This window comes from Amblyomma mixtum, chromosome 1, assembly GCF_055824585.1.
Source record: "Amblyomma mixtum isolate Tamu chromosome 1, ASM5582458v1, whole genome shotgun sequence".
Lineage (NCBI taxonomy): Eukaryota > Metazoa > Arthropoda > Arachnida > Ixodida > Ixodidae > Amblyomma > Amblyomma mixtum.
Window position 1 is genome coordinate 217789484 of NC_143012.1, and position 26808 is coordinate 217816291.

A 26808-nucleotide genomic window follows, 5' to 3' on the forward strand; every position below is an offset into this window, starting at 1 on the left:
CCTCCCACAACGCGACCGATGCGCCAAGTCGTCTATAGCGGCTTTAAGGCAAGTACTGCCGCTTCCAATGCACCCGCTTCGGCTTCGGAAAGTGGTGGGTTCGACTCCCGCTGCCGGCCGGGTACCATCCGGTTTTCTCAAAATAGGTGCAAGCCATGCCCCGCCCTGGTGCTCGGCTTCCGAGGGTTGCATTGTTTGGGAAAAGATCCTGCGCCTTCAAATCCCGTCACTGCGGGCTTCAAGACAGGGACAAAGCGACTCACAGAGACCTTTTTCAGTGCCAGTGGTTTGGACGCCGTGTCGGCTACGGGAGGTGGTTGGTTCGAAATCCACCGCCGGACACCCACCGGTAAAAATGGTTACAAGCGTCCCCCGGCCTGGCACTCGGCTTTCTTTAGGGGCGTACGTTTGGGGGAAGCGCCCATCGCGGGCGAAGCCCAGTTTCGAACGACCTTCGCAGCCTTCTATTAAGGTGTGGTACTCATCGGCCATCGCGGTTCGAACACGGTTCGAGCGCACGCCCTAGCGCAACGGTCTTTGTTTATACGTGAGGACAGAGCAGCCCGTCCGCAGGGAAAAACTCCCACGGCGTCTTGCACTCGCACTGATGCACTGGTTCACAGTAGCAGAATCAGCAGCAGACATTTAACAAAAAAAAAGCACGGCTTTTTGAATTGGCTTTTGAACAAAAGTGTCACTTTGGCCAAATGGCCCTTGTTCTTTTATTTTTGACTGGTTTAAGCCTGTACGCGAAAAAAAATTTCAGAGCGATCTGAACTTCATTCCAACTAAAGCTGGCATGGCGCCTCATGCAACGTGATCAGCGACAAAAAACTGGACAGGATTTTTGTACCTGGTAATCAGATCACTGAATTCACCAACCGGTAAAGACTTGACAGACGCACGGATAAGAGAGAACGCTACATCAAGCGGTTTAACAGTTGTTGCGTGAAACCACAGCTGGCGACACGTGACGCTCGAAGTCAAAGGGGAAAGACATTAAACGCACGCTTACTGCTGTCGTATGCGAGGGCGTTATATCTCAGTCTTTCGGCTCCTTTCCAAGCTCAAAAGCCTAGAGCTGCTTAATACATCAGTGCATGGCTCTCAAGGACTTTACTGAATAGACTTCTTTTTTTCGACAAAGAATAGTTAGAATTAGTATATCTGCTATCACTGTTATATCCTGTCAATTACAAACGCAAGAAGGCTTAGTCATGAATTGCGCGCGCTCACGACGCTTCCGCTGACGGATGCACCAAGCAAGAACACTCTCCTACGGTTTCATCTCTAAAAACAGCGGTGGTAAACGAACGCAACGCTGTCCGCCATCATACGGATACGAGTACAGATTACACAATAACGGTACATGACTTTCTACCTCTGCAACAGCACCGTTTCTGTCGGACCTCTTCTCACGTCTTCTCGCAAGACAGTCTGTCTGTCTCCCCACGCGGCGCGGTTCAGCCTGCTTGAAGCGACCGCCGATTCCGTGGCATTCCTTTCCTCCCGTAGCTGCAGCCACTTCACCCGCCACGGAGAAACCTTTAATATCGCGAACCCGAGACCACGCGCACTCTGGGCCGCTTCTCTTTCGGGGCGAGATTCGAAGGCTCGGTTATCCATCACGGGCACCCGGCTGCCTCTCTCCAGCTTCGACTAGGCTTGGGCCGCTGCTGGTGTTGCCGGCCGAGGACGACGAAGACGACTGCTTGGTGCGAGGGGACGCTATATTTTGTGGACCCCCCCGGCCGAATGATTAATCTCCACTTCCACAGCACACGCTCCTCCGAGGCGCCGCTGTCTCCGTAGGAGGCGGTCCAAAAAGGCACGCGGAAAAAGGAGGAAAATTGAATGCACTTGTTGTAAGACATGTAAGACAAGCGGAATATGTTCTTGTCCCTGGCTTCCTTGTTTCGCCCTTTTCTCTCACTTTCTGCTTATTTATTTATTTATCGCTAGGCGCAAGGAAAGGAAACTGCAGAAACGTGGCCAGAAGGATATTTATGGAAGGCTATTTCTCTTGCATTGTTCTATCGCGAACGGGGTGTCTTGCAAGAGCACATTAATACCGCTCCACGTCGGCTGCGCCGAATATTGCGTGCCGGCGACTCGAAACACAGTGACGGGCAGAGCGTTCTTCGCTGTGGAAGCCTTGATTACTTCCCCCTGCCGGTCAAGAGCGTCTTGTGGGGCTCGGAACTGTAGTCGGGGGAAAGCTAGCTTGTACGAAGCAAAGCATCGAAAAAAAAGTGCGCAAATCGATTTTACTTAGTTCGGATACTACGCTTTTGACGTTAAAAGTCTTAATGCATTCGCTATGACAGAAGTGGAGGAGGGGGGGGGGGGGGGGGGGGGTATTGCTTGTAGAAATGTTTCCAGAAAGTTTGTGTCGTAGAAATGCTCCTCCCCCCCCCCAACCCTGCGACTTTGCCCTGCGCGAAATATAATCGGGGGGAGGGGGGGGGGGGGAATTGTTTGTACAAATGGTTCCAGAAAGTTTGTGCCGTAGAAATGCTCCCCCCCCCCCCCCCCCCCCGCTCCTTTGCCCTGTGCGAAATATAAGCTCTTAAGTAATTGCTCAATTCGTGCCTTTTATCACTCTTATTCTGAATTGGTGACGTTCTAATTATCGCTAAAATGTGTTCGAACTGCTGTGGTTCCTTATGTTTAAATGCATCGGCTCCGACAACTTTCTGACTCAAAGTTCTTATGCGCATTTATTTATGTATTTAAAATTCACAGTACCCTTAAACGCCCTAGAGGGAGGGTAGAACATAGTAGAGGGGGAAGGGGGGAGGGGTGGAGGCGATACAAAATATACCTCATACACAAAAAGTACTATCAAAACCGGAACGAGCATAATAAGTAGTGCCAACATGAGTATAAAAACAAGTGAAGGAGGGGACACGCCCGCTCCCAGTGCTCAATTTCTCTACAAAGAACGCATTTCTCCTGCGTAAGTAACCATTCATTTGTTTAGGTGTGGCCTACTTCAACGGTGAACCTCACCGCCAACTTAACTCGTCGTGCGGACGTCGCTCTATGGGGAATCAGAGTGGGCACAGGCATGCACTGATTTCCTTGGTATGGGACTCTGCTGGAAGTCCTTATCCCAGACGCCTCATTTCACATGCCCCCTTTTGCCCCGTATACCCGCCATGAAGGCTACTGTGAATCATCTGCTGTGCACCTTTCCTGGGCTCCATTCAGCGCACACCCGCTACCTGCGCACCTTGCGTACCGGACAGGTCGTTCACAAAATTTTACGGCGAAAGCCTTTAATGCCTCATCGTGGTCGACAGAAGGTTGTCAGCAGAGGTGTCCGGCTTTTTCTATTCAGATCCAGAAGAAAAAATCTTTGGGCACGATTAAATTCGAACCACCATCCTTCCGTTCCGCAGCTGAGCGTGGTAATGGCTACGCTACTTCCTGCCAACGCATATGTAATTCTCCTTGTCTAGGACGCTGGAGAGTATTTGCAGAAAGAATTCGAATCAGATGGATGCCTCCCAAACGCCCTCCAGTGTCTCCAGCATTTAAGTCTGTTTGTTTGTTTGTTTGTTTGTTTGTTTGTTTGTTTGTTTGTTTGTTTGTTTGTTTGTTTGTTTGTTTGTTTGTTTGTTTGTTTGTTTGTTTGTTTGTTTGTTTGTTTGTTTGTTTGTTTGTTTGTTTGTTGGGGTTTAACGTCCCAAAGCGACTGAGGCTATGAGAGACGCCGTAGTGAAGGGCTCCGGAAATTCCGACCACCTGGGGTTCTTTAACGTGCACTGACATCGCACAGCACACGGGCCTCTAGAATTTCGCCTTCAAGAAATTCAACCGCCGCGGCCGGGATCGAACCCGCGTCTTTCGGGTCAGCAGCCGATCTCCAGCATTTAAGATTCACAAACAACTGTGTACTTAACTAACATCTGAACCATATATCAGTGACACAACCAGCAACACCGCACTAAACGCTTTCGCCTCACTGCACTTTAGGTCAACAAAGTGCCCCCCTGAATTTTTTTCAAACTGTGAACACGTGCTGCTCCGCCTCGAGTGCTGTTAGAATTCAGCAAATAAACAAGCCTTCAATTTGCTCCTTAACTTACAGAACATGGTACACTAGTGGTAATAAAAGAAATAGTGTCATTTTACGACACAGTCTATGTCCCGAAAGTGTTTGTACAATTTGAGTGCACCTCAGTCTCGCCATCGATACGTGCTCGCACGGTACGCAACCTACTCTTTAACCCTCCAAACAATCCTGAAGAACTCACCGATTGCCACAGTAGGCTCATATGGCTGGAACAACCGCTTCACAAAGGGGAATCACTGAACGAAGACTCTTGTAACACGGAGCCAGAACGGGGGAGCTGCGCGAATTACCAGCCTCACTAAACAATACCCTAGAGCCGGGATGAACAATGGTAACTCGAACCATTCCCTTCCAAATTACTAGTCTCTCAGCAAGCCCGAACTAGAAGAACAAGAAAAGGACAGACAAGATTAATCGAGGATAAAAAAAAATGCGTACAGCCTTCACCGAGCACGCCTATCACGGCAGGAACAGCAGGGACTGACCGGCCAATAACAAGGGGATTTCGCGGAGACAAAGGACGAGCCTTTCAGAGAAAAAGCAGCATCGACGGATGGCAGGTAAAGCGCTTTGGTTTCTGTTACCTGAGCTTGGCTGGAACAATACGGCCGTATCCGTCATGTTCTACTTGTATTTGTGCGCGACATACTTGTTCTATTGTTTCTTTATTCTGTCTTTCTTGCTTTTTTTTTATTGAGTTCCTCGCTCTCAGCAGGGTCCTTTGGGATAAAGAAGAGGTTCGTTTTGCTGCTGAACTCAAGAGCAACACCATTTCCTTTTTTTTTATATTAATCTACGTCTTTATTCTTTGTTTTTACCCTTCTTACTCCCATATGAACCCAGATTTCCACGCTTCTGTCTCGTTTTGGCGCTCGTCACAAAAATAAAGCAATACACAAACATAAACGTGAAAAGATCGCGGCTCAAATAAAAATCGCCTAGCGGAGCAGCGCTGCAGCGGCAAAAGCAGCTGCGGCCAGCTAAGGAGGGGAAAGGAGTTTTCAGCTCATTAAACCGTCTGTCCCCGCGGCTCAAACGGCGCAGTCAAGACATCCGGTCGTTAACAAACCTCGGTGGCAATTAAGACGCAGGCCGGAAAACTTTCCTACCAAACTCTTCCAGGCCCCTCCGAGCCGACTCCCACGCACCCTCCTCGAGCCTCTTCCTAGCGGCTGCCGCGACCGCCTTCAAAACGTCCCTCACCGCCGGCTGATTCCCCCCTCCCACCCGACCCACCGGGCTTCCCTGCCGACCTTAGCTCTTTCCTTATATCCCCACCGCTTGGGTTCATTCCCTCTCCGGGCGTCTTTTGCGGGGAAAAAAATGAGCACAAGTAGGCGCAACGGGGCTGGGAGAGTGCCGGCAAAAGGGGAGCCTTCTTTGGGAGCTGCTCATTACGGGCCCGTTATTAAGCTTGTATTAATAATTATAACATAACGACATTACCCTCAGAGCCGCGCTGATGGTGTGGGCCTCTCGAGGTGAGCTGTGCGAGCTTGCTTGCCGCTGGGATCCTGTTTTCTTATTCGTTCTGTTTATATGCTTTTTTTCTCGTGTTGCATAGGTTTATTTTGGGAACTGGCGTCTAGGGTCTGAAGGGCAAATAAAAGAAAGAAAGAAGAGAGGATTTTTTCTAAGACATAAAAGGTCGTAATGAGCGCAAGAGATGGTAGTCTTGTCCCGAATTTCTAATCCTTCGTATTTAGTTATTTATTTGTTTTTCTAATTCCCGAGACATTGTAGATGTAGGGACACGTGGGCAAGGATCAACCTCGTGCAGGATACTTAGTGAATAATAGCAGAGCCCACTACACGTACAAGTTACGACAACGAAACCACTTCGTTGATACTCATTAGAAGGATGGTTATGCACTAAGAGGCTGTATATTCAGGTGACCTTTCGTAATGATCAACTACGAATACCCCTACCCTTATTGTTCATTTAACCAACCGCGATGGCTCGGTGGTTCGGACGCTCGGCTAAAGAGCCAGGAGACCCGATTTCAATCCCGGCTACGGCGACCGCGTTTCTGTAGAGACGAGATTCAAAAGGGCACCCGTGTGCTGTGCGATGTCAGCGCACGTTAAAGAGTCCCAATTGGACTAAATTACTTGGGAGCCCTTCATTACGGCGTACCTGCTGCCCCATGTGTCGCTTCGGCAATTCAATTCATATCCCTCAGTGCCACGGAAAGCTACTATGCCATTCACATCAACACCAAATTCTGTCACTTTACTTCAGTTTATGACGCCCGAAGGCATTCGAAAATGGTCGTCCGGAAACGTACGCGCTCTAACTACTGGGCGGCGCCCTCTGTTTGGGCAAACGGCTTTGGCATGCGTTTCTCTAAGTTCTTGTCCTGCGCAGCATTATTCTCTTGCCCACGTGGCCTTTATGCAAGCGAATTTGTACGGTACGTCTGCGAAAACTTCCGCGCCCAAATCAAGTCCCGACGCGAGGAACATGAGGAAGCACAAACCAGTTATATTTCTTACACGCGCGTAATTGTTTTTAGGCAAATTTACCTTCATCAGCAGAAGTTAAAATTCTGTTCAACTTTAAATTAAATTTTCATTTTTATTGAGAACCTCGTTGTGTGTGCACAGGGTGGGAGGGTCATCCTAGTTGTTGTAGGAACGGCCCCGCCGCGGTGGCTCAGTGGCTACGGCGCTAGGCTGCTGGCCCGAAAGACACGGGTTCGATCCTGGCGGGGGCGGTCCAATTTCAGTGGAGGCGAAGTTCTAGAGGCCCGTGTACTGTGCGATGTCAGTGCACGTTAAAGAACCCCAGGTGGTCGAAATTTCCGGACCCCTTCACTACGGCGTCCCTCATAGCCTGAGTTGCTTTGGGACGCTAAACCTCAATAAACGAATTGTTGTAGGAACGAAATGGGTGCATTGGCTCGCTACGGTTCCTATTTGCTGCACTCGATTTCGATCTAGGTTAAAAAAAAAAGATAAAGGGAGATGTCTGGTTAACGCATTGCAATCGGTTACGTGCTAATGTAAAACATTGATCTTTCAGACACACCGTTGTGAAGGGCTACCCCTGATTCAATGTTTGCCAAAATCTCAGTAAAATAGGCGTTCTTGCGCATCGCGCTGTGACCCAGCAGCCGCGAATCCGCCGCGGTAGGCAGACTAACGGCAGTCACCACTCTTTTCGTCTCTACCCCGCAAACGATCCGTATCCGACGACATCGCTCACTTCACGCCACTGCATGCATGAGTAACGCGCGACACTCTTATAGGTTCGGTTCGGTTAGGTTAAGCTAGTTTGGGAAGACTCGAATGGCCAACCGTTCATTGAAGAGAAACAAGAAAAAAGAAAAAGGGGACGAGGCTGTACACAGTATAATGACAGGCTGTCCCCTATCGCGCAAACATCTCCCAACTCAGCCTCACGGCGGCCGATTATACCCCACGCTGCGTTTCACGTTTCACGCCTCCACGCAAAGCGTCATTCCCGTCCGTTTCTTTCCGCTTATAGGGACGCGGGTGTGCACGCTACTGTCGCGTCGCAAATGAACCGAAGGCTGCTCGTGTTGGGGCGGCGCGGTCATCTTCGTTAGCCGCGTTAACGACACGTGGCGCTAATCACGGGCCTCTCGATCGCTGGTGCGGAAAGATCAGGACGCGCCCCCCTCTTTCCAGTTTGGTTCATCGCTCAACGCCCGATGTTCCCCTGGAGTCACGCCGATCGAGTGCACTGTCTGCCCTCTTCAGCGCCCGCTCTAGCGGACGGAATCATTCTGCGTGACCGAGCCCCTTGTTTTAACAAAGGAGCAGGCGTACTAAGGAAGAGGCTGTTAGCATCCGATGTAACGTTCAATCATCTACTTGACTAAGCGACCGTAACAACTGGCGCACACCGTGAACAGTGGGGACGCTTAGAGTTAATTCCCGGTTGTAGGCGTTACAGCGCGCAGACGCAGTCGTGTACAAGGTGACGAGGGCACAAAGCTGGGCTTGTCATGCCCTCTCGTCTTGTGTCTTCGTTGTTACACATTCAACTACGCCTGCGCGCTGTTACATCTACAGCCGGAAATTACTAACAACGCTCCAAGGTAGCCGTCTTCATGCAAATCTTAAAGGTGCAGTGAAGAGAAATCTGAACACGTATTTTTGCCGCGGGAACTCGATCTACACGTTGCGAGCATTGTTATAAACTTCGACTTATTCCCCTGTGTGGCAGATTTTCCTAATTAAATCGGATTACCATCCAGCGCTCCCCCCTTTTTTTTTTTAATTCTTCCCGTACGGTGGGCGGAGTCGACCAACGCGTGGAGTGCCTTTCAGACGGCTCCGTGGAGGTTTTGCTTTCGCTTTATTTTATTTTTAAATTTCCGTGAATAAATAGTTTCATTCGCAGATAATATAGCTGCAAAATAAGCCCGCAGAAATAAAAATACGCGCGGACTATTTGCTACTACGGATTACTATGTATCACTCCGCCGATGGCAGAGCGGCAAGCCTCCTCGGAGCTGGCTGAAAGGCACTCCACGCGTTGGTCGACTCTGTCCACCGTACGGGTAGAATTAAAAAAAAAATAGAAAAGGCGGGAGCCGGACGTTAATCCGATTTAGTTAGGGAAATCGGCCACAAAGGGCAATATATCGCAGTTTCTAAGAATGCTCGGAACTTGTAGATTGAGTTTCCGCGGTAAAAAGACGAGTTTAGATTCCTCTTCACTGCACCTTTAAGCAAATTACGGAGCGATTTTTCAAAACTATTCAGGCGCTCTCAAAACAGGTCGTGATTAGCTGGCGACTCGGTCATGTGTTAATATTGGCCGTTTCTCAGAAACTACTCTGTCTTAGCGAAGTTAAAGATTAAGCGAAATCACACACACTGATGCTTCAAAACATCGTTTGGTATCGCGAGTTGGCATCATGTCAAGCGCAACGCTAACAACGAGACAGTGAAGCGTTTTTGTTATCCAAGCTTTCTTCCTATGATGTTATTGGATGTACGCGGCCATAATGGGCCACGAAGTCTTGAGAAATCCATTTACTTCATTCCCGCTATGCCGACTTCGCGTGAGCGCAGTCATCTAACACGGACAAAACGCAAAAGCAAGGACCTCTCTTCAGCTGGTCTTTGCAGTAGATTTCACGCTCGCCTGGACATCGGCTTAAGCGTTTCGTTCTTCCGCCCAAAGTGCACGGCTGCACCCGAGATACTTGGCCCCCAGCACAAGAGACAGATGGGGCCCTGACTGTTAGATCCACTAGCCACACCATGAATAACGACTTGGGCGCTCGTTGCTTTGGACAGTATTAACAACGCTGCCCTGTCAGTAGCAGACACACTGGCAAGGCAGAGAGACAGCGTGCTGGGATACAGGAGAGGGTGTAGGGGGAGTGGAAAGCAGTTTGCTCAGTGACGTCGTTTCCGCTTCCAGATCACCGCCGGCGTTCGACTGCTTCCTCGCCGTCCGCCGGCCAGCGTCATTAAACGCTCCGGCCGACGACTGAAAAAATGGCGTCGTAGTGCTCCCATAGAGCCCGGCGTTAACCGCGGCTGAGCGCTAAGACCCCGCAGCCTTCGCAAACGACTTCAAGCCAGCTGCGAAGGAGGGCAGAGACGTCGGCGGCCGATCGGTGCCGACGACGCGAAACAAAGCACGCAGTGCCACAGTTGCCGGTGTAATGGGGCGCAGTGACCCGAGCCCAACGGCCGATACATACAGGAGCACACATTACAGCACACCGAACGCCACTTGCTGCTGGTGACGCCGATAGAGTGTGTTTTTCACTCTCGAGCGCCCGCCGCCTAAAGCACGCGTGGTCTACCCGCGCCTAACGTCCGCGCTCCGGGAAACGGCGCGCCCTGTTCACGGCACTTTGAGTCATTTACGAAGAGAAATCTTTATGCGCCTCACTTCTCCGCATCTCGATCGTGTCGCCGAGTGTATAGTGCGTGCATTTTCTCTCGTATTTCCTCTGCCTGCGCACACCCACAGCGCTGGCTTGGGGGCTTTGGAGTTCGGTCGCTGGGGCCAAGGTGGCTAGATCGAATCCCGATTGAGGCGATCGCATTTCGATGGAGGCGATAATCGAAAACTTTCGTGTGGTGTGTGACGTCAGCGCACGTCAAAGGATCCCAAATGGACTAAATTAATCCGGAACCCTTTACTGCGGTGTTCCTCACAGCCCATCTATGGCTTCGAGACGTTAACATAGTATACCACACCACGCCACACCTCACCGTACATCATGGCATACCGTACCGTACCATAATATACACCACACAGTAACACACCGCACTTCATCCCACTACAACATGCCACGTACCATGCCATTCCACTATACCACCATATCATGCCATAGCATACCATTCAATAGCATAACATATCATAACCAAAACCAAAGTAAACCAAAGTAATATTCAACAGTCTGACAAGGGAACAGCAGTTCGCAATAGTTAGCGAGGTGCTGGAAGTAGTAAGAGAATAAATAAGCCTACTTATTACGTGTTGTTAATTCTTTTGTTGCAGTTTCGTTTTTGTTTCTGCTGCATATGTACAGTATGTACAGAGCGCAATGTGTCTGGCTGTATGCTACTGCCTGAGGTGGTGAGAACTTCGTCAAGCGTCCTCGCTTTTTTTCTCACCACCTCCATCATTTGTTATGATGGAAATAAACATTATTATTATTATTATTATTATTATTATTATTATTATCATTATTATTATTATTATTATTATTATTATTATTATTATTATTATTATTATTATTATTATTATTATTATTATTATTATTATTATTATTATTATTATTATTATTATTATTATTATTATTACTTAGGGTAGGTAATGACCGCTGATCCGGATCATGAGAGGGAAATAACTAGAAGAATAAGAATGGGGTGGAGCGCATATGGCAGGTGCTCTCAGATCATGAATGGCAGTTTGCCAATATCCCTCAAGAGAAAAGTCTACAACAGCTATATCTTACCGGTACTCACCTATCGGGCAGAAACGTGGAGGCTAACAAAGTGGGTTCAGCTTAAATTAAGGACAACGCAGCGAGCTATGGAAAGAAAAATTATAGGTGTAACGTCAAGAGATCAGAAGCGGGTGGAGTGGGTGAGAGAACAAACGCAGACTAATGACATCCTAGTCGAAATCAAGAGGAAGAAATGGACTTGGGCAGGGCATAGTATTGCGAAGGCAAAATAACCGGTGGTCCTTATAGGTAACGGAGTGGATTCCAAAAGAAGGCAAACGTAGCAGGGGACGGCAGAAAGTTAGGTGGGCGGTGGAGATTAAGAACTTTGCGGGGATACGGGGGCCGCAACTGGCAAAGGCCACGGTTAATTGGAGAGACATGGGAGAGAGGCCTTTGTCCTGCAGTGGGAGTAGTCAGGCTGATGATGATGATGATGATGGGGATGATCTTATTGTATTATACAATGCCACAACACGCCATGCTATACCATACAGTACCATACCATACCATACCATGCCATGCCATGCCATGCCGTACCATACCATACCATACCATACCATACCATACCATACCATACCATACCACACCATACCACACCATACCATACCATACCATACCATACCATACCATACCATACCATCTGCGTCTCCGCTAATTCATGCCGGTGGCAGTCGAGTCGAGGAAGGTCATTTTGTGCTTTGCACGAGCAGGCGATTGTCAGTCGTACAGTGTTTCTACACATAGAAACACTACCACTATTGTCATAAAAAGAACCGTTGCCATTTACTAGCCGGAAAATTACTGCCTGGTTGTGCGAAGGTGGTTGTTCGGAGCGTTCGTTAATAGTACCCTGACCTGCTTAATACATCATTCAAAAATGTTCACTGCGAAACTCGTTTTCGTTTGCCGCAGCTGGTTTTGTAATACGAGCGCTCAGTAGCACCCCTCACGCAGCCAATAATTACGTTGCACTTCGGTGTATGGTTCACTGCAGTTCTTGCACAATACCTGCGAGGTAATTTAAATGCCGAATGTCACACAGTGTTGTTCGGTCTTCTTTTTATTAGTTGACAAAAGTTAAAGCTAAGGAGATCCGTCTATCAAGTGCCTTTCAAAGCTTGCTCCACTAAAAATGGCAGCGTTTTATTTGAGACGTATTTCCACTTACTCTCCGCTCATTTCTGCGGGGTAAGAATAGGCCCATTATTAAACACCCTGGCGCTGCCTGAAGTTCGCCGCCCTCAAGGAGTTGGGATGCCCCGAACAAACAAAATAAATACGTCGGAGCACGTAAGTACGGCAAAAAGAAATACCAGTCCTACTGCCACAAGGGGGGTGAATAGAAATCGGGCAGAACGTGGCGTAAAAGATAAAACCAACCAGCGCAAAATGCTTAGGACGCGTATATAGGGAGATAAAGGTATACAGGCAAAAAGAGCGCGACAAACAAAACAGCGGACGAGACCACATCGGTGAACGCGAAACGAAAACTTTTCTTCTCCTAAGGGAGGATGCGCCGGAGCAGAACGGGGCATCTCTTCGACGCGGGAAAAAGAGGGAGTTGGCCGATGCGCTGGGGAGAGGGGCCGGTGGGGAGTGTAGGTGTGTGGGTGAAAAGGAGAGGTTGCCAACGGAAGGAGCTAGGCACGAAGCCAGCTAGACTCTGCGGGTGAGATCGGTCTCCGACGGGGCAGACCGAGCAGATGAGGAGGAGCAGGAGGAGGAAAAGGAGAAGGGAAGGAGTAGAGATGGAAACCGGGAGGAGTTAGGAAGAAGTGGAGAGCTCCAGCGCGCGTAAATAAATTCTCCCCGCACCCCCGATAGAGGAAAGGACATGCTCTCCATCTCCCGCGCGTCGCGACAAAGCCAATACGGCGGCGCGCGCGCGGACCGAGAATGCACCCGTGAGGACGAGCCGAACCAAGGCAAGCCAAGCCGGAATAAGTTCAAATAACGCGCCAGGCACAAGAGCCCAAACTAGGCGTATACGTACGTACTTCGTCGCGAGTGAAGAGGGAAAAAAAACAGACGTGCGCGCCAGTGCACGAATTGCTGTGAGCGAGTGTGGGAGAGGCAGAGCCGTCTGCCGAGCCAATGAAAACCAGCTGAGGGTGAATCTATAGACAGCTTTCGCCTTTAGATCACCTTGAGTCCCTCTTTCTCACTTTCTTTCTATTTCCTACGGCAGTATTGCTTTCGGTTCTCTCGTCGGCGCATTCTCCCGCTTTTGGGAGGGAGAAAGGGAGAAAAGGGACGATACGGCCGCCACAATTTATTGCGAAGCCGAGTTTTGAAGAAAGAGGGATGGGAGACAAAGCGGCAGAAAAAAAAGAAAAGAAGCCAGTCACATGCGCTGCACAAACGTGCGGAACGGAAAAGAAATAAAAAAAAGAGAGGAAAAACTATGAGAGAATTGCGAGGTGGTTGAGAGACACAGTGAGAAGGATGGGCGGTGCACACAAGGAATGAAAAACACAAAGTGAAGCGGAGAAGAAGAAGAAGAAGAGAGAAAGAGAAATTTGGGGAGAATAGCACAGCACAGCAGGAGGGAGTCAGCCAACTCGAAAGGAAAGCAATCGGAATGCGTTCTTCGAAATTAGTTGCTCTCGCCGCTTGCACCGCGGGTTCCGCTCTGTGCTTCCGGCTGCTGTCTCGACTGGCGGGGCCTGATTTCTTTTTTTTTCTCCGCTCTTCTTCTTTCCTCCGTTTCTTTTTAAACGAAATAGAAGGAAAGAGGGAAGACGACGAGGACTGTTCGGATGCTGCTATTGCGGCCGAAGTGGCGGCGCCATCAGTGCCAGGGAAGCGAAAGCAACGACTTCGAACGCGCATTTGTGCGCCAGGCGTGAAGCAGAAAGAGAATAGGAGAAGAAGAAAAAGAATGGAAAGTGGGAGCGAAACCGCGGCGCCGTGAATGGAAGGGAGTAACGAACGCAGGGCAGCCCGAATACGAACCTTCTTTTACTCGCCGCCAGCTTTAGCACGCGTCGGCTAAAAGCGCAGGTCACGAGGAGTAGTTTAAAAAGAAGAAAAAGGGGATTTAGGGTGGCGGATCCAAGACGAACTGACTTGCACTGCCGGCTAGTGGGCTCGTGCCGTGAATACTACGCGCGTAGTGACGCTGTTTGTTGTTGCCGAACGAACTTTTTCCTTCACCCTTCTCCAGTGTGGAGTGGCTGGCCAGGGCCACATTACAGCCGGTCGGCCTTTCCATCTTTCCTTTCATTAAACTGCTTTCTCTCTCTCTCTCTTTCTTCACACACGCGAGAGAAATAAACTAAGAAGACAAGACGAGCTTCAACATGGATGAGACGTTCTGCTGTTTGGGTTAAGCTGGGGCAAAGTCGGTGTCGCTCGTAATCCTCTTGGGCTTCGCAGATAACTGATAGTTGTTTTCAGAGCCCCGTTACACGCACCTTATAGCACAAGGCGAGGCACATCCAGCTTGGCTTGGACCTCAGATCTGGTTAGATAAATGTTAGCAATGCACACTAGTGGTGGCGGAGTAGCCGAAGGGAACTGTGCCCAGGAGCGTTAAACCTAGAAGTCTTATGCTCAGAGTTGTACATCGCTTTACTGTAGCCATTCGCAGCTGGCGCGGATGCCCCGTGGATATAATCGCAATTGAACAGGAGCCATTGCAAGATATCCTGGCTGTGGCATTCCGCTCATAAAGTCTGCTTGAGATACAAACACCACCGGGGCTGTAGTTAGCACCGCACCTGACTCCATGCGGAATAAATTCTTAGGTGCTTTTGCGATTCGCTTTTATCACCTCTGCGACGAGGGAGGGGCGGCGACAATGGCATCAGAAAACTGATGGGGCGCTATTACAGAACTCTATATTGTCATGAGCGGTAAAGATGGATTATTTACCGGCTTGCTCGAAAAGCTAGTTTCGGTTACAGCTGCGCGATTCACGCCAGTTGTATTTTTTTTTTCATTCATACTTCCGACATCACGTCGCTTTTATTTAGAAGACACAATTTTCGTGTCTTCCCACTTCACGATGCCCCAAACTTATGTCTTCAACGTAGAATCTCAAGTCTCTTAACAAGACGCTCTTAATCAGGGTTCTCTACTGAAATAGCAAAAGATGTGGTAGTGTCTTCAATCTTCCAATAAGGAGAGGCAAGCTCGTAAAGGACAAGCAACTCTTTTTTTTCTGTTCTTGGTACACAACACAACATGACCATCGGCACGGCTGGCTACCGACCAGGATAGGGCGGCATGCCGAGCGGCGGAGCAGGGGCACCGTAAGGTGCGCCGTAACCGCCTGGAGGGTACCCGCCGGGTGGGTACCCGCCAGGAGGGTACCCACCAGGAGGGTACCCACCAGGTGGGTACGCGCCAGGAGGAGCTGTGCCAGAAGGAACAGCGCCAGGAGGGGCACCGACGCCAACAGTAGCCGTCGGCACCTGTTCTCCAGACGCCCCCTTACCAGGCAGCCGTATCTCCACAAACTCAGTCTCGTCCACAGGACCCATCATGGTGTCTTCCGTCCTGGTGCTCGTTACGCGGATCAGAGTCGGTTGCGAGGCTGTCTTCAAGGAGCCCGAGCCCGATGGTGTCGCGGGCTTAGCAGGGGCTGCTGCCGCGGGTGCAGCCGCAGCCGCCGGCTTCGCCGGAGCCGAGGCAGCGCTAGTCGTCGGACTAGCCGAGGCACTGGTTGAGGCAGCCGACTCGGACGACTCTCCTCCTTCCGATTTCTCCCCCTCATCCGATTTGCTCGCCTTCTTCTTGCCTTTCTTGCTCTTGCTTCCTTTCTTCTTCTTACTTTTGCTACCTTTTTTCTTCTTGCTCTTGCTTCCTTTCTTCTTCTTCTTGCTCTTGCTCTTCTTCTTCTTTTTGCTCTTGCTCTTCTTCTTCTTCTTACTCTTGCTCTTCTTCTTCTTTTTCTTCTTCTTAGCCGCGGCCATGACGGCCACCAACGTGGACACCACGGCAGTCACCACCAGGAAAAACACGAACGCCAAAAGCGAGTCGACGAAGCCATCGCATGTGGCACTCATGGTCTTGTCCACGACATTGTAGACGGGCCCACAGTTTCCGACGTTTTGGGTGATGGTCGGCCCATGGAGGTACTGCGCATAGTACTTGGGCAGCATCGTGAGCAACATGCGGCGGTAGCTGGTCGCGGCCATACGCGCAGCGGCGTCCTGTAGGTCCACCTTGTCCAGCTTCTTCAAGAAAGCGGACGCCGTGCGCCGCGTGCCATCGGTGAGGGCTCGCTCCTTGGACAGGCTTATGCGTAGGGTCTTGACAAACACCGTCACGTTGACGTCATCAGCAGGTAGCAGAGCCACGTGTCGGTCGTGGACGAGGAACGAAGGCATTAGCTTGGCCATTCTTAAGCTTTCAGTGTCCAGAAGTGGTACTCTTGTGCTACCGGGGGTGACGTCCATGTCCTGGCGCACTTCAGCAGGGATGGCCAAGTCGGCGAGTGTGGCGTCTCCGTGGCTGCATTTGCCTAATATTTCGCTAGGGTGGATACCGCGGAACATTGAGGCCCGCTCGTTGAGTGGCCACAGCCGCACTGCGAGCATGTTCAGGACCTTGAATGATCCTTGTCTGTAGGAATTGCAGAGGTAACATTCACCGACCGCGGCGTAAGGGAAGACCTGCAGAGCCAAGTATAGTGCCAGCACAGCCACTATGTACAGGAAGAAGGCGCCATACGCCAGCGCTACGCCAGCGACCCGGAAACGAGTGTTTTTAGCCTCGGTCTCTTCGTCAACGTTTTGCTGCGTCAAGGCTACCACGATGAAAGGTATCATAATAGCGAAGATGCAGAGGAAGAAGATGGGTACAAGTCCGAAGAGCGTGGACGACCGGAACCTCTCCCACCAGCCAGTCCTTGAGCCGTATGTCATCAGCCTGTTGAAAGCTCTGTCTAGACCGCTTAGCGTCTCTTTCAGTTCCTCTTCGGCCCTTGCTTTCGCACTGTCGTGAAGCTGCTTCTTCAGACTCTTTACGACTTGCTTCCTCTCCTTGGACGTCGTCTTAGCCACCTGACTCGCCACCAGACCACACAGTCGTTTCCGGTAGTCACTTATCCGGGCCAGACTTTTGCTCGCTCGCAGCAACCGGTTTCCCTGAGACCTAACTCCGTCCTTTACAAAGAGCATTCCGATTTGTCGGACGTTCTTGGCGCAGTCGGTGACGTTCAGGCCGTTGCGCTGCACCAGCTCTTCATGCATGCGAGATTCGAGGAAGCGACTGAACGCCTTTTCAAAGTCGCCTTCGATCTCATCAAGATGGCGCCGCTTCTTGCGCCCGGCGTCTTCCATCCTCTGGTTGATCGTGTTGGTTACGAAGGCGGCGAGGTCCCTGGCCGCCATCTCCTTCACCGCTGGCAGGGTGTCGATAGAGGCGCTCAGGTCGCTGCTTGTTTCGTACAGCAAGAAGGACAGCACAAAACCGATGGCTGCCAGGAGCAACGTCACGGCCATGGCAGTCGTGTAGGCGGTCTTGTAGGAAGGCGAAGGCTCTTCCTGTTCCTCCTCCTCGTTATCCTCTTCCCCCTCGCTCTCCTTGTTGCTGTCTCCACCGAAGTAGCCGACCCAGCGCCCAGCTACCACGACTACGCCACCGATGGCCACCACGGCTAGGAGGACATTGCCGACTTGGACGACAGAACTGATGCCGTGCTGGTAGTTACCCAAGATGTCCATGAAGCTGTTGGGCTCCCGGGCCAGCTCGAGGAAGAAGTTAATGTCCCGAGGCCTGGACTCCAGGCGATCCAGGAAGTTGCGCATGTAGTGGACCGGCGCCTGGTAAGGACGCACCGGGGTCACGTCCATGGTGTACGGCAGCTGGTTGGACATATAACTCGGAGGTCCCGGGCCGCGGTCTGGCAGCCTGCCGCCCTTGTGCATCAGAAACAGGGCCATCGAGGCGACGGCGCTGAACGACGCGAACATCTTTGCCCTTGCTGCTTTGTCCTCCTCCTTTTCTAACCGCACCCGCTCGGCGGCCCGTGCTGGCGCCGACTGGTGCGTCCATGTTACATCGAAGAAGCAGAAAAAAAAATTAAAAGACGAACGGAAATGCAGCAGCAGTGCGAATGCTGTGTTTAATTTTAATTCCTACAGGAGAAAAAAGCAGAAACCGGAGGCGCATACGATAAATAGGCAAAAAACTTTATGCAGCAGTTTTATCCGGGCTTCCTTAAAAAAGACAAAGTTTTGATGCTGGCATTCTGGGGTTGTCAGTAACAGAAGACTGTACGTTTTATATTTTATTCGAGAGCACTACGAAAGGAGGCTGACACGAATTCTAATTAGCAAAGTGAACAAAGGAATTGTCTGATTGCGTGCTCGTCCATCCACTTCTCAAGGCCATGAAAGGGGAAGCCGCACATAATGCGGTTAATACTGAAAACTATGGGATCCCATCGCTGAGGAATCGCCGTCACAGGGCGCAGAGAATCGACTGGCAGATTGCCTGATTATCCATCACAACATGGGCACGCCACCAAACTGCCATATTGTCACCAAAATATGAAGAAATTTTATTCTACGAAACCTTTTAAGAAGAAAAGCACACCAGGTAACCGTCGTATCAAGAGTGAACTATAACATAGCTTGCGTGCTGTTGAATTGCAGCGTCATCCTTTGCTACTTTGGATTCAAATAAGCAAAGCTTCCACCTTGATTCAGGCAAAATTTTCGCCACCTCATATGTCGCATCGCTGTATCAAAGTGGCGTCGGCTGTTTAACTTTCCCCCTTTCTCTGTCTACCAATTAGGGCTGAAGAACTGAAGAAAAAACGTCAAAGTCATTCATTATTTACACTGAAAATAAAACGTGATAACAAACACCCCGCATCCCACGCGAGCGGGTCTGCACGAAAACCACGCCGAGCACGATAGCAGCCCTTCTGCGGACACCTGCAGCTCCATTAGGCTCGCCCACGGAGCAAGGCACGCCTGGCTCCCAGATAGCGGATCCCAATTAACTACGCGCTCGGTGCGCACGGCTTTTATCTCATCTCACTCGTGTGTGCGAGCCGCTCCAGTCGCACGCGAGAGGGACGGAGAGTGCAGTTGTGAACCCGGCCCAGCGCCGGACTCTGTCTTAATTACGCAGGCGCGACAACTCACGGAGACTGCCACGGGCACGGTATTCTCGCACAGGGCACCCCCGGAGCCAGACCCGGGTCCGGGCGAGCAGTGGGCACGCGATCCCGAAGTTTCCTCCATGCGGGAAACGAAGGGACTCTAACCCCCCGAGTACGGCAGCGGCGGTGGTCGCGGCGAGACCCGAGGGGTCCGGACAGCCTCATCAATCTCGCAGAGTCACGCTTTTGTTGCGCGCCGCGCGAGAGGTAGACTGCGCGTGAGCGGTACACGTCGCGTCGCCCCGGCGATAAGCCGGCGTTCAGTCAGTCGCTCGCTCACTCTCTTATTTCTTCCTCGTGCAGTCTTTCTCTCACTGTCTCACCCACTTGCCATCGACTCCTGGGTCGCCGAATTTTTGGAGAGGGCTAGCAGAGGGGTGGTGACCCGTCTTTGAACGGCCACCTGGCGAACACTGTTGTACTGTACCAACAAAAGAAAGAAAAACGGACTGGGTCCTTGTTCATGCGTTCATTACTGCATTAGCAAGCGGCCAATGCGCAAGAACGAACTTCGATCTTTAAAGAATAATAAGTGTAAGGGTACGGCAGGCACAGTACGTCTTTTTTGCTCTTAACGAAGCTCTTAGTGAAGTTCAAGAATCTTTAGGGCCTGTCACCGACGCTTGTAGATACACGAACCCTTTTTTGTTGTCCAAATGCTCTTACACTTGTATTGGTGAGGCGGACTCACACTGAAAACCATGTATAGCGTCAGCTGTACGTGTTACATTATCCCATTTCATGACGTTCAGCGTTGGCATAGGTGTGTAGGCTAAGCGCAATTGCACAGCACGAATATATTTTTAGTTTTGAACTGGCACGCACTTTTGCGAGTGGACGGGGAAATATGTGCTGACATGATAGACCGGACATAAAGAGATAGGAAGTCTCGAGGTCGAACACGATAAAGTCCGAATGCAACAGCATAAGGCATTTTATGAATTACTGCCGCCCCAGGGAGAACGAATGAGAAGCCAAGGCGCTGCCCTTGGAAATACACAGGAGGAGCTGGTCAGCAGTAAGGTTGTGCAATATAGGTAGGTAAGGAATAAATGTCCGCATATTCTGACTTAAGCGGCCTGCGTTGTACGGACAGTGTTAAGTCGCAATTCCGCTTTTATAATGCTGGCCCACAAGTGTGCGGCTATGTAATCAATACGATGGGTGCGCGTACCCCCAAACATACTTAATTACAGGCCTGAAGTGGGCCAGTACAGAAAAAGCACTATGGGCGCCCACAGGGACGAGTACCGTCCCGGCGAGGTGAAAAATGATGTGTACACTTGATGCAACGGGCGTATTCCGACCTTGCCGCCAGTCTATAACACTCTTTGCACACTCTGCTTTTCCGACTGGAAATTTTCCGAGCAGCCAGCCACAACATGGCTGCCGACCATAGCAGCCGACCACAACATGGAAGCCCGCGACATTGACCTGGCATGTCGCTGCGCTCTTGTGGACAAGAAAAAGTTATATGCGCATTTTACATGTTGTGTTGTGTTGTGTTGTGTTGTGTTGTGTTGCATTGTGTTGTGTTGTGTTGTGTTGTGTTGTGTTGTGTTGTGTTGTGTTGTGTTGTGTTGTGTTATGTTATGTTACGTTATGTTATGTTATCTTATGTTGCGTTGTGTTCTGTAGTGTTATGCTATGTTGTGTTATGCTATGTTATGTTATGCTATGTTGGGTTAAACGTCCATGAGGCGCACATAGGCTCGGAGACCGCGCCGTAGTGGAGAATTTCAGATTAGTTTCGACTGCTTGGAGTTATTTAACATGCACCGACATTTCCAACAGCCCACAGGCTTTTTTGCATTTCGCCGCCACCGAAACGAGGCCACCACAGCAGGAGTCTAACGTCCTTAAGTTCAGCAGCCGAGTGCCTTAGCCACTAAGCCACCGCGGCGGGTGCGTTTAACTTAGGAAAAACACATGAAGTCTACAAAGTTTCCATGAAAAGACCTCCATACCAAGGCCGAGTCCGTTAACCTGTGAGTGCCGAAAAGGGAAAGAAGCGTGAACACGTGCTTAAGCAATCGGGTTAGATTTATAAGGCGCAGGTTTCAGGAATAGTGAACAAATCCTGGCTTGCGTATAGCGCTTTGAAGTTATCCTCCCACCGAAACAACAATAAAAAGAGAAAAATCCGTCATGATACCAATCGAACGAAAACCAGAGCACACGCAAGAGAGACAAGAGAGTGGTTTGGCCTCTACAGCTTGAAATCGACCATACAGCGCGGTTCGCAACCAAGCCCGTGCTGTAAGAAGGAAAAGAAAACAAGTACCGGTTATACACTCTCACCAGAAACAAGCAAAAACACGCACTCCTAAAAGCTGTTAGACGCCGGGGAACAAACACCGCAAACAAACATGACAAGAAAGAATATAGGACGAATGCGAACTGGGAGGGGAACAAGCGGGGTTGAGAGGATCTAAAGTAAGAACACTACAGGGCAGAAAAAACGCCGGCCAGTGTGGCGCGGTGGCGAGGGGGAGGAATAAGGAAAGAGAAGAGACAAGAGGGGAATGTCGAGGGGAAAGAGGGCGGCCAAAGGTGGTCCTTTGTCGAACACGATTGCCGGTGCCTCAGTCAATGATCGCCGAGTGCGCTCGCTTTCACTACGCTTTCGTGAATTCAGCGCGGTGTGCGCTCCTTGCCTCGCCGCTCGGACGACCCTGATCGGCGATTTCATTCCCCTTCCTCTCTCGCTCTAGAGCAAGGAGATGAGGGGGAGAGGAGGTGCCAGGCGCGTTTCTTTGGAGAGCCCTTGAGTCCGCCGACGAAGAGTTGGGTTTCCTTTCTTCCCAAAGGCTTGCCTCCGCAAGGGCTTACGCCGGCGCTCCGGAGCCCATCTTGAGCTTGTTACGTGGCCTTCTCCTCCTCCTCCTCCCGTTCCTCTTGTTCTTCTCGGGGAAAGCTTGCATTGTTTGGATCCCCCTGGGAGTTGGTCGGCCCGGTTTTCTGTTTCCTTTGTCGGAGCTCCTTCGAACGCCACCCCTTGATTGTTGGGGAGAGGAACGTTTATTTGCGCTCCGCTGGCGATAGCCCGAAGGGGGCTCGAGCCTCGACCGCAGGCCACTCCCGAGTTAGGTGAGTGCGCCGAGGTTTGCTCAAGATTGTGATCGAAGTGCAGGTAGCGTAAATGAGATGTCCGGGCAAATTGTCTCCTGTTACCTTGCGGTGGTCGGAATGCTTAGGGCTGAGCTGCGAGGCCCTTTTCCGCCCCTTGGCTGAAAGAAGGAAACAGAAGCAACGAACTGGCGTTTTCAGGTGTGGGAAGGAAGAAAAGATGCCGTCTACTGAGGGCCAACGACCGAAATATCGCGATAAGGAAGAGGCTTTTCCCATCTCCTTTGTTACTTTGCTAGTATAATAAGGTTGTCTAATTCAATTAACGAACTTCATTTTGCTTTGTTTCCATTCAGTCAAGAGATTACTAGGCTTTCCTAGTAAGCACATGCTGCAGCTGACGCATTTCGTGTACTTTAGTGCATTAATCACAAGCCTCGAGTTCACTCAAGAAAGAAACAAAGGAAGAAAGAAAGAAGGGAAGGAAGGAAGGAAGGAAGGAAGGAAGGAAGGAAGGAAGGAAAGAAGGAAGGAAGGAAGGAAGGAAGGAAAGGAAGAGGGAAAGAAAGGAAGAAGGAAAGAAAGGAAGGAAGGAAGAAAAAAGGAAGAAAGAAAGAAGGAAGGAAAGAAACAAAGAAAGAAGGAAGAAAAAAGAAAGAAAGGAAGGAAGGAAGGAAGGAAGGAAGGAAGGAAGGAAGGAAGGAAGGAAGGAAGGAAGGAAGGAAGGAAGGAAGGAAGGAAGGAAGGAAGGAAGGAAGGAAGGAAGGAAGGAAGGAAATTTTCTGTGTTCTGTTTCAATTCCCACTTTTCTGTCTGTGAAAACGTTTCTGCAGCATCGACTCTCTAGCTCAAGCGCTCTTTATTACGCTGTGAACTTCCTTCCTTTACTAGGAGCTGAAGAAAAACAAAAGGCAAAACGTAATCCCCTACTCCACGTGCGGTAACTAGACAATCAATCAGATATGCCCATTGACAACGAGAAAAAAACTGAAACCCATTCTACGCGCCGCAGAATAGCGCCGTACGGCCGCGAGACACTGGACCAGCGCCATGATACAAGTGTCGTCATTGAGGGGGTGGACTGGCGTCGAGCCGGCATAGTGACGACAAAGGCGCGAACTCATCGCGAGCGAAAGAAGAAGAAAGAGAACAACATCGCGCGAACTATTTAATGCGACGCTCATCTTCACCGTAGCTGACACGCGATACTCGGGAATCACAAAAGAACGCCTCATTGAATTGGCCGCGCTAGATGGCGCCGCGGACGTAGACGAGGTAAAAAAAATAAATGTCGACGAAAGCTCTCGCTCCGTTACAAAGGACATGGGGGCGGGGGAGGAAGAACGAGGAGAACCAAGCCTGACCCGCGTCGTACACATACCGGCGTGGAGGTGATGGAACGCGCCATGAATACCGCAATCGAGCGGCCTGCCTACGAATGCCGCCAGCGTCGGGAAAAATAAGAACGGTTGCTGGCGCAAACGAGTCACAGGGGCGCCAGATCGAAACCACGTTCTTCTGCGGTCCACCCACATCCACGTGCCCAAAGGGGGGGGAGGGAGGGGGGGCGAGGGGGAAACAAACGAGGGGAAGCGAATCCCTGTGCTGCGTACGAGAACGGCTATGGAGAGACCCGGTTTTTAGGGCAGCAATCGTGTATAGTGTAGGTTTGTGCGGGTCGCTCCGGGCCTCAGAACGAGAAACTAGGGGGAAAGCCGTCCGAAAAGGGAGCAGCTTATTCACCAAACCGATACGCTGATCTTGTCCTGGGCCTTGTTCCTTTTTCTATCAGCTTGCACAAGTGAGCATCGTGAATCGGTCTCTGAGTGGGAGCAGTTACTTCGTTAAGGACCAGTGAAAGGAGCGCATGCTTCGGCGACTGGTAACTGAGTTTTCTTCGTTTTTCTCAGCTTTCCTCTTGGCGCGTGGCCGTGCGTATGGGTTGCAGTCGACTTCGTCGGTGCAGGACGCACATAGGCGCGCTTCCACTCGCTCGTTTGTATTCTTGAAGCACACAGACACACACATACTTCTCACATGTGTAGCCCACTCACACCGGCGCAGGAAATCTTAAACAAAAGGAAGCACTCAAGGAAGTCCAAGTTTGACGAACCTCAGGGCTCCCCGAAGCACGGGGTTGTCGTTCCCCTGCTTTACGCGGAACCTATGGAAATTCGGAGAGACTGTATGCCTACGGACAACTTTAGCGTTTGTGATATCGCATGCGGGGAAGGCATTCTTCTGCGAAAAAGAACGCGACCATGTCTTTCATCGCTATTGAAAACATTGACGCGAGTTTCATTTCGACACTTCACGCCTCAAGTTCCGCCCTAAAGGAATGAAAACCAAGAACGACAATGGTGAAAAATCAAAACACCACTGCAGAAATGGTTCGATCGGCGGAATCATTACCAGACCTGTTAATTCTCCCTCGCGACTGCTGAGGAGAGTCACGCGCCGGAAGCGATAAACAACCCCGGCCTAGTTAAATGTACAAAAAAAAAGAGCTCCCATTTTCTTGTTCTCGTCTTCATCATCTGCTTTCCGTTCCCTTCTTCCCACAAGGGTAAACAAGCATTCTTCGGCGGACGCGAGTGACTTCGTCTTCTTCTGGGCACAACGGGATGAAGACGAAGCAAATAGCCTTGACGGAGTCATGAGCACGTCCTTGGCAGCGGCAACAGCGCCACGGAGGAACAACAACAGCGTGGGCGTGCGTGTGGAGAGCAGAACGCCGAGTAATGAAGAAGACAAGAGAGACAGAGAGACAGAGCAGGAGAAAGAAAAGCGCGGAACAGATCAGTCGCCGTGGGAGGGTGTCCTCCTCTATCCGGCGGCGCGCGCGCTTCCTACCGGAAGTCATTTAAGCGAGCCGGGCCTCGTCAGCGGCGCGGAGTCGGCATCGCAAGGAAAGAGCAATCTCCGCCTAATTGTCGATACCGGCAGAGTCCTAATTGCAATTAGCGAGGGCCTCCCCCCTTCGCCCGGACGGCGGAGTCAGCCGCGCGGGACCGTTTAGTCGGGAGGCGTCGCTGCTGCTGCTGCCGCCACCGACGCTGCCGGGAGCTTCCGAGTTGTCTGCTGCGCCAAACCTCCGTTTCTCTTTTCCCTCCTTCTCTTCCTCTCTCTCCACTCATGCTGAGAGCCCGATCGCTGAACAATTCCTTCTTCCGTTTTTCATTTCTCTTCGTTCTCTTCAATGCTTGTTTTTTTTTTTTGCTTTGGTTTGCGTTGGGTGCTCTCGGATTGCTTGGTGAACCCGTATAGCACCCGCGATTTTTTTTTTAATCTTTGGTCTACCCGGGCATACAGTGTGAGCAAATCTTCCTCTGCCGTACATATCTGGCGTGCGTAATAGATATACGTCATCGAGCTAATAAGGAGGCTCCGTAGGGCGCATTGCCGTGAATATTGATAAAGCCGAGAGGAGCATGCAGAAATGGCCAGCCGCGTTGTATACTGCTATACTGCTTCCGGAATCAGCGGACATGAACGCGTCCTGAAATCATCAGAGTTCCCTTTACTCCAGAACGAAGGAAATATTAGCGAAGCTTTGCCTTGCAGAGAGACGAGAGTCGTTCGTATACCGTAATGCTCATTTATTACGGCAGGCGTATTCTCTATAGCAGAGATGCTCGAGCTCCTTGTGATGCTTCAGAAAGAGTAGTGCACTGACCACGTTATAAGGCACGGCACCAGCAAATACTATCAACTAGGGACGATATGAACAACGCCTCTTTAACGAGAGGCGCACAATCTTGCAACGAGAAATACGGTTCACGCGGAGTGATTTGCATACTGGCATGTTGGCCCAATTCATGCTTCTCGATATGCGAGGATACGCTCGCTTCCATCGTCGATGCGTTGCTAATGTTCCCCACGTGTTCTTTTTTGGGTAATAAGGCCTAATTGCAATCTTTTTGCATTGCACTGGGAATATTCCGTGCGATAAAGCAACGTTATAACTCAACTACGCATAAGTGTCAATACTGCGCGCTCATTCTCCAGCCAGCTGCTGCAAACATGTTTGAGCCCAACGAAGAAAATCCTTTACAGTGGCAGAAACCGCAATGTCATTAAATGTGCTGGCATATTATAATGCTTGCGCTAGTTCTGACAGGATCTGTATCCGGCACGGCCAGTACTTGAACCACTTTACTCTAATTGCACTGTTGCATTTCCTGACGCGGCGTAGAAAACAGGCTGCACGGTAAAGTGAAGCTATTCGCCACTGGGTTTTAAACAAATAAAATCAACCGCTGTTCTTTTTTTATATAACAAGAGTGGCGTGTAAATATTCCCCAACGCAAACAACTACGCTGGCTCTTTTCTTGCGTTTAATGGCCCTGACCATCTGTTAGCGCTATTTTTGTTTTTTGATTAAGTTTAACCGTAACAAAGTTCAACCGCCGCCATAACAAATGTGCCACATGGGCAAATTTAATGCCTTTCATTGCTTACTGCCTTAATATTTAATGGAACTCGTGCGGTGCCACATGTATACATTTAATGGCAATATCCTTATGCCGTTCGTGACGTACATAGTTCGCCCCCAACACTTTCGCCTGTGCGATGCGTACCCT

At 50.4% G+C, this 26808-nt stretch overlaps 2 protein-coding genes across 2 annotated transcripts in view; both read right to left on the bottom strand.

The window, feature by feature from the left end:
* LOC149370903 (carbonic anhydrase-related protein 10-like) overlaps window positions 1-26808 on the bottom strand; it is a 183110-nt gene that overhangs the window by 96074 nt on the left and 60228 nt on the right. The gene's annotated exons all lie outside the window — the stretch shown is intronic.
* LOC149370904 (uncharacterized) lies at window positions 15243-17957 on the bottom strand. Its single transcript, XM_089584272.1, has one exon. The coding sequence runs from the start codon at window positions 17955-17957 to the stop codon at window positions 15243-15245; it is 2715 nt and encodes a 904-aa protein (XP_089440398.1).

What these genes read in the sequence shown, in the direction of transcription:
- LOC149370904 (XM_089584272.1), bottom strand. Translation starts at nt 17,957, where the DNA reads ATGTTCGCGTCGTTCAGCGCCGTCGCCTCGATGGCCCTGTTTCTGATG.